The 8,597-nt window shown below is 37.7% G+C and overlaps 1 protein-coding gene across 1 annotated transcript; it reads right to left on the reverse strand.

Annotated features, from left to right (window-relative positions):
• Positions 1–270: 270 nt before the first annotated feature.
• On the reverse strand, positions 271–7,366 carry SNRPB2 (small nuclear ribonucleoprotein polypeptide B2). Its single transcript, XM_007428281.4, has 7 exons — positions 7,210–7,366; positions 6,400–6,479; positions 5,432–5,604; positions 4,371–4,511; positions 2,716–2,769; positions 1,807–1,895; positions 271–728 (listed from the first exon to the last, which is right to left on the reverse strand). The coding sequence occupies exons 2-7, from the start codon at positions 6,461–6,463 to the stop codon at positions 569–571; spliced, it is 681 nt and encodes a 226-aa protein (XP_007428343.1). The 5' UTR covers positions 6,464–6,479; positions 7,210–7,366; the 3' UTR covers positions 271–568.
• Between the last annotated feature and the right edge of the window lie 1,231 nt (positions 7,367–8,597).

Here is an 8,597-nt window from a genome sequence, read left to right on the forward strand (position 1 = left end):
CTCTTGTCCCCCCTCCACCCCCACCCAAAAAAACACAATTCCTTGTAGCAAGTTTTTTATTATTAAGGCAAGGCTCATTCCTTGTAAACTTCTATTTTAGAACTTGGACTTATTTTATTTTAGAACTTGGAGATACTAATTATAATTGATGAAATGTAAACAACAGCTTCTCATTTAATTCAGATTAGAACTTTCAAAGACAGCCAATTTCTAGAAAGGTAATTAACTAAATTTAACAATTTTGATCACATAAAACAATCAAAGATGAAGTCTTAAGAAACAGTTTTATTTCTGATTAAGCAACTTGTAAGGAACTCAAGATCACAGCATCTTAAACCGATCTATATACATCAACAAAATCTAACAGTGGTCAGCAGAAATGTTAGGATTCCTTGAACATGTTTAGAAATGCTAACATGCCTAACAAATGAAATCTCAATAGTTTTATACAACATGGTTTCCTTAAAGTTAAGGAACCATCTTTTAATTTATTCCCCTCAAAAAAAAACCCATGGTACATGAGAAAAAAAATGTAAACAAGTTTTTTGAAAATCTGAGTTCATTGCCATCACTTTTTGGCATAAGTAATTTTCATCGCATGTGATGGGGTAATTTTAAATCCTTGGAGGGCGTCCCGAGCAGCTCCAGCCTGTCCTTCATTTTCAAATTCCACAAATGAAATGTCATGTCTACCAGGAACCAGGCGTACTTCTTTAAAACCAGGGAACCTAGACATAAATATTTATATTAGTTTATATTCTTTATCATTGCCAGTCATGGAGCTAAACTTACTCTCTTAGCAAATTATACCTTAAAGGTGAAGTTCATTATTGAAAAGTAGCTGAACACTATTATCTGGCCAAGCCAGAAAGGGGGCGGGGAGCCAGGAATACATTTCCAACCCAATGAAAACAGTGCAACTGATATACAGAAAGTTCACGCTTCAGACAAGTTTGTAATAACAAACTTCATAATTAATATGGTGAACTAGTGTTCAATAAATCCCTATGCAACAGATAGTAAACTGCACTCAAGGTTCTACTGGGTTAACTATGCAAAAATTTTGTTCAGCCTTCAGGAAATCTACAATCTGTCCTACATACAGTACTCTTTAAACATTTCTATATTCTAGAATCAATTTGTCATTAAATAGTCCAAACCTTCACATAGATGCATAACAGTTATCTTCAATTACAGTGAAGTGGAATTAGCAACAATTAGAGGGAGGAGGCAATAAAAAAAATGAGTAAAATGGACAAAGTTACTAAGGCTGTGAGGGTATTTCAATTGAAGGTGATTTGATGTAATATCTGAACTAAATTGCTTGCCAAGTCAATTATTATTAAACTGGCTAAGAATCATAGAAGCTAACATCCAATACAGAATTGGGGAAGGCTGAAGTCAAGATACCTACTAGGTACATATCCTATGCCTGAATTTAAGCATGCCCATGCACACATACTGTTCAGCCACATTATAAGCACAGCCATAAAAAATCGCCTAAGATAAGCAATCAGTATAGCATTCATAAACCTTTCATCTGAAACTAGGAAACCCAACTTGTTGCATTGCTCATACATCAATTCTTGAATAAAAACTCTAGGAAACTACTACAAATAAAAAAAAGGTCAGTAAAAACTACATGATTTCAATCCTGTGTTTTCAAAGCTTTAGTCTATGTTAAACTATTAACAGCCAATCCGATATAATTTACTAAATCAATTTCAGTGAGCTATATTTTGAATTAAATACATGCAATATTGCAGCTGACAGATATTTGGAAAAGGGGAAGAGGTATGCACTTACTGATTAAATAGCATTGATAACATCATTTCATTTGTCTCTTCTGGTAAGTTATTGAGGAAAAGTATATAGTTTGGTGGATTATCAGGCACCTGCAGTAACAGAAGCGGTAAATAAAGTGATATAATAAAGGATAGAACTGGGGAGAGTATAAGCAGTTTCTAGATTTTGTAAGTTTCAAACTTAGGTAAAAAGCCTAGAATAATCTGGAAAATGACCCTTTTCAGGGTCATGTTTAACATGTTAAAAAATATAATAGTATTGTGACATGATGGGGATGTCCCCTTACAAAATATTGCTGTACTGAGGTGCAATCAGGCATGCTAAGGCAAACCAGGGATATTAAAATAATTTACTGAGAAGCCTGGATTTGGGAGCCGTTGGACACATCTGGAATTCTGAGAACATATTAAGTCACATAAAATGGCTGCTGTGGTGACCGTAGCCTGCTACCAAAAAGATATCTGTCAGAAAATGAACTAGTAAGATCGCTCTCTCTCACTCTCTATCATTATTTTTCCTAGGAAATAGGCATCGTTCCAACACCACACAACACGGAAATCATTATTTTTATTTTCTACAAATACCTACAGGGCTATGTGAGGTCTAGATTCAATCTTGGGAGATAAATATTATTTTTGAAGTTTGCGGCAGGCTAGCTACCCATTATATTTAAAAAATCTAAAACAATAAATCAGAATAGAAAGAATCTGATTTGTGCTGTCCTTATTGGAATATTAAGGTCTGAAGCATACAACTAGTCACATTAAATTGTCATTTACAGATGGAGGTCTATATGAAGAAAACGCATTTCTTCACAAGAAATACATCTATTTGCTTACACAATATGCTCTTCTAAAAAGCCAAATACAATGACAAGATGTTTACTTGCACTGAGGTAGTAAGATTTACCTGTTGATTCTGTGAAGCATTTGCTTGGGCATTTGCTGAATTCTGGTTTGCTCCCTATTAAGAAATAAAAACAGTTTTAAAAAATCTTTATGCTTTTTAATCACACAATTATATTAAAATAATAAGTTTTAGATACAACTACATTATTACAGAAATGATAGAACAGCTGGCTCAGTTTTCAAAAAAGGAATTTAAGAGGGCCAGAACATCTGGGAGACAATATAAAACGTTTTAAGGAAAAAGCACTGAAAAGTAATTTAAAGAAAGGAGCTTGACATAAATCCTAGAGCCTTAAGACACCTAGAGGCCACATCGAAGGAATCTTTTCTACCATAGCAGTTTTCCAAAGCACATAGTAAGTTCATAGGGACAGGAATCTGACTAAGGAAGTTAAGTGCTTCCATAAAGGGCTTTATCATGCACTGTTCCTAAATTGTTCACAGTTTTTTACTGAGCTGAAGGGAGGCAGGAGAGTAATCTTCTGCTTGTAATCTTTTTGTATCTTCCTACAGCTTCTTCTGTCTTTTCCATAACATTAAAATAGAATAAATAGAGTAAAAAAGAGTAACTGAACAGTATTTTTATTGGTAGCATTACCAATGCGTTTTGGTAAGGGAGCAGGATGCGTTTTAAAGGAGACTAGACAAGTTACCTTTTGGGGATGTTTTTATAGGTAGTCCTTGGGTTACATTCATTTGTTCAGCAGCTGTTCAAAGTTACATGGCGCTGAAAAATGGGCTTATGACCGGTTCTCGAAGTTCTGGCCATCACAGCACCCCCCGGTCATGTGATCAAAATTCAGGCACATGGCATACCCCCCCCCCCATCGCTGCTGATCCCAACTGACCGTCATCTTCTTCACCTGCCTCCCCTCTGCTGGACTTGCTGACGCTGGCTGGCCTCAAGTCCTACAGCCTGGGGGCTCCGTTGGCATGCTATGCAGGACATCCCTGCTTCCCCCTCCAGCAGCCTTGCTGTGCAGGAAGCCCTTGGCCAAGTAGCCACCAGGAATCATCTCCAGGCATCCAGGCCAGGGGAGGCACTGCTGAAATGTCCTTGCCTCGCTGCCTGGCAGGATTGCCCAGCTGGCAATGGTGCGCAGCACAGAGGACTCACAGCCCCAGCCCCTTCCCAGTGGTGGAACCTGCCGCCCACTCTCCTTAGCACCTGCTCATGGCATCTGCCCCCCATCCATAGCTCTCAACCACTGGCCTACCGGCCTGAGACGCCTGCCTCTTCCCACGTTGTGGTCATGTGAAGTCCTCTCTTTATGAGCTGTGCTTTCCTGGGTTACAGTGGCAACTTGGACTGCCGGGATTTCTGTCACTAAGTGATGTGGTCACATGATGTTGCACTTTATGACCATGTTGCTTAGCAATGAAAATTCTGGTCCCAATTGTGGACGTAACCTGAAGACTACCTGTATATGAATCTCTGCACTGAACAGGGGATAAGACTCAACTGCTTAAATAGCCTCTTTTGAGGTTTATGAGTCATCTGGAAGCATTCCAAGGGAAACATATCCCTTTCATTCAATTCACATAACACTGGCAAAATGTCAGGAATATTCTAATGATCATACAGTTTCACAACTTTTTTGTATTGCCTAAGTCTAATGAAAGAAGTGCTAAAAAATAATTACGAACGTATCTTACCTGATTTGGCTTTTTGTTGGCAGCATTAGCAGTCTGTTCCAAGGACTTGGTCTTCTTTTTCTCTTTTCTCTTCTCTTTATCAGCAAACGTACCACGCATTTTAGAAATTACTTCAGAGTCTGTTTTTGCATACTGAATACGCTGTTTAAATTAAAAATTTCATGAAAACTGAATGTTTTGCTGTAAGTTCAGGAATAAAAATTGGTATGAATTTAAGTCCACAAGATATCCTGCTATTTAACTTTCTGAAAAATTAAAGCTGTATCATATACTGAGATCTAAAGATAAATAGGATTCCTTGCATCTGGGCTGTGTACATTGTAATTTTTTGGGGCAATTTACTATAAAAAAATTGCAACATTATCCCAAGAGTGAATGAGTGAAATGAATGAATCTTTATTATAGCCAAATGCCAGAGATAAAAGGTACAGCTGAAAAAAACTAAAAAAAACAAAGTAGAGTAATACAGGCAAATATGATAGTTGATATAAAAAGCATGTTTACAACTGTGGGAGACTTTTTAGTAATTAGTGACTGATTTTCATGGCTGCTGCACAGTATTTTGCTATGGTCTGAGTTATAAATGATTTACAGTCTGAAAAAAGGATGAACATATACATTGTCAAATCATCCAGGGTACTGATATAAAGAGTCAGAATATAGGTATATGAATATTCCTATAGCTAGTACAGTAAAATAATACATGTTGGACTGTTTCAACATCTCCACTTCCACATGGGCAAACACATTTCTCAGATGGGATTTTAGAATCTTTCCTGTGATAATGCCAAAAGCAAAATACTGTGCTTTGTTCAGAAGAAAGCTTTCCTTAATTCGGGAAATGTCAGTAAGAAGAAATAATTGGTTATTTCCTAAAAGGCTCCTTTCACCCAAATTCTATTTCTCTGTGACAAGCTATTTACTTCTGCCTGAAATTCTTAAGGGACAATAATCAGTCATTATTAAGCGGGGTAGTCCTCAAAGGGAAGAATTGGACCTTTTTAAGATACTGTCTACATGACTGTACTGTTCTGTTTCGTGGTTAAATTTTAACAACTTACCATTGGTTTACCATAAAATGGGAAACCTTGTAACTGCCTCAGAGCATTGGTGGCTGATCCAAGCTCTTTAAATATAATAAAAGCTTGTCCTCTCATCTTCATTGTTTTTAAAGCCACAATATCCACCACATGACCAAATTGAGAAAATAGTGCATATAAAGATCTTTTGAGTTCTGTTAGGAAAAAAAGGAAGGAAAGTTGTATTATTTGTAGCTATCTACTTAAAAGAACACTCAGAACTTTACAACTGGTAGATTACTACCATATTAATTGTTATTATTATAGTAGGCAAGTACTTGCTTTTAATGCAGAAATTCCTAAGTTAAATCTTTATACAGAACTCAAAAAATTATCTGAAAACCAGGAGAATTCCTATCAGCTAGTGCTTACAATACTGGGCCAGAAACACTGATTCAATAAAAGCAACTTATTATGTGCCTTTCACACATTTGTTTCTAAGCTACAGGTGGAAAGCACAATGGTCTAAAATAGGGAATAGATTAACTCAACCTCTCCATCTTATTCATACATTCTGGAAAGACAAGTTTATCAAATACTATTAGTTTGATTAGTCTGTATTTCTCCAGTCAGCAGAGGCAGCAAGTTTCTGAACACAAACTGCAAGGTATTTGGACTACAGACAACAGGATGTTATAGTGTTCATATCTCCCTCATAAACATCTAGGTGAGCACTAGGGGATTAGACTGCTGCAGTACATGATAGGTCTTTGTTCTGATACATTCTCGGAGAAAAGGGCCACAACCTAATGTAAGTCCAGTTGTGCTCTAAGTTAAAGCAACTGTACAGTAGGGTTGTGACCCAAAGAACATCAACTTCCTTCCAAAAGAGCAAATTACAATCTGCTAAAGACCAATTCTCTTTCATGGCTGAGAGAAAAAGGAATAAGAATTGCACATATCCTGATTCAATTCATTAGGATACAATTAAGACTCATTTACTGTCATACCTTCCTTTTTAATTTTATCATTCACATTATTGATATAAAGTGTATGGTTTGGTCGAATATCCATCTTCCAATAGGCTGACCTGAAAAACAAGATATAGCACATTCATATATCCCACTTTCTCCACAAAACTAAAATCACCATACATTAAGACTACCTCCCCTAAACCACGATGACTCTTCAGAATCTTCTAACTCAAAAATCATTGGTTATTATCAGTTACACACTTTTTGGGAGGGGAGTAGGAGACCACCCTAAAGATGTATATGGAAGACACTTGAAAATTCGGAGAATAACAAAAGCAATTCTAATCACAACCTTAAAATACATATTGTATCCAGTCTTAAAATCTGACATTCCAAAAGCTGCTCAGTAAGAACACTGTGTGAATAAAGGCATTACAATTACGTTCACCAGCAACAAAATGTAAGTTTCTTCGACTGCTTCGCTGCAGTTACCAAAGCCATTAAAGGAAGATAATCTCATAAGTGACTTTCGGAAAAGCACCTCAGTAAAAGGAGCACCACGTAAAATGCTACTCAACTGTACAGTACTGCATAACTCGTTTGGGTGGAAAAGCAGCACCCTTCCCTACCCAACGAGGATACGGAATAAGCCTTCCAAGGTTTCCCCTCAGCATTACAGGAGCGCCGGGGAGCGACCGCCCCGCTGAGAGCTCCCCTTGGAAGGAGGAGCGGGACACGTGGAGGTCCCTCATCCTCACCCGCGCGTGACCCCAGGAGCGGCGCGCGGCTCAAAAGCAACCCTCGCTAACGACCCTCCCACCAGGAAATGAGAAAGCCCCCCCTCACCTTAAAAAGCCTGGGACGACAGAGAGGGATGGCGGGAGAGACTTCTCTCCCTTAAAAGAGAAATAACGGCCAAACCAAACTACTTCGTACTGCGCCCAAATCCGCCTCTTCTTTCTGCGCGTGCCACTACCCTTACCCACCTCCTTCCGTTTCCGATTAAACACCAATCAACTTGCTTAGAAAAGCTCACTCGACCAGCCACTTCCGGTATTCCAGGACCTATATCCAAGAAGAGAGCTAACGGGCTGGGGCTAATGTAACGGGTATATTCAACTTCCGGTGAAAAGAAGTCAGCATTTCTGCATGAACTGAGCCCTCTAGGCCATATCATCTCTATGGTAACCCGCTGTACTTTGGAAAAGTAGTTCAAACTTAAGCCGGATGTGGCAATAAGGGAAGTGAAAGAGCATAGAGGTATAAATTTAGAAGAGCTTACACTCTCTTCCCGCGGCAATCAAACTGATTCAATACTAATAGTTTACTTGCGGCACAATTGCGCATGCTTCATTGGGTGCCGGCTGGGGTTCGAAAGACACAGGGTGGTCTTGTTCTAAGAAGGTTGGATTGTCTTTTCATTCGATAACAAGAACTTAAAAGAAATATTCTTTACGTATGCAAGGGGCGTATGTTGGTATCTGCTCCTAACCTTTGTGTGAATTTAAAGGATATTGTGCCTTCTGAAGGACCAACACATTTATTTTATGACACAGGTGTTCAGTAGTGAGTATGTAATATAAGCCTAAAAGCATCATAACGTTCCTCCTTAAGATACCCAAGGCTTTCCATTCTTTTTTGTTGCAACTAATTTATTACGAATATCACTCCTTGAAATTCAGAATTCACTCCATGAACACTTTTGACATTTAAAAAATACCCTTCGAATAAAAATGGATTTTGAGTTGTTCTGAGTTAACCTTGGCTATAATTCTAATTTCAAAACATTTCTGTTGGAATAAGCTATGCCCCATTTTACTCGCAAAACATCAGCAGATGACCAAATGGCATCTAACATGTACAGATTTAAGAAGAACTAGGTGCGTTATATTTGGCTGCCTGAGGCAGAACAGTGAATGTCGCTGTACCCACCCAAATCATAATGAATAGCTCCCCATAACATTAATGTTCTTTTGGCATTTGCAATAGAAAACTCTACAAATGTGTCTCTTTCAAGTAGTAGAAACAGTAACATTAATACTAAAATAAAGATAAAATAAAATAAAGAATAACATCCTTTCAGATGCACCTGTTTCATTGTATAAGAATTCAAGAAACCAAGTTCTTAAAATTCATTTTTATTAGTCTAAAATTATCTAGTTATCTATAAAATTTAACTGTTCCTTTCCAGGAAAACCCAATGGACAGCACACAGTAAATTGAAAAGTTAAATA

This window comes from Python bivittatus, unplaced genomic scaffold (assembly GCF_059951505.1).
Source record: "Python bivittatus isolate LINGU-HERP-01145 unplaced genomic scaffold, Pbiv_v1 ctg000020_np1212, whole genome shotgun sequence".
NCBI classification, from domain to species: Eukaryota; Metazoa; Chordata; class Lepidosauria; order Squamata; family Pythonidae; genus Python; species Python bivittatus.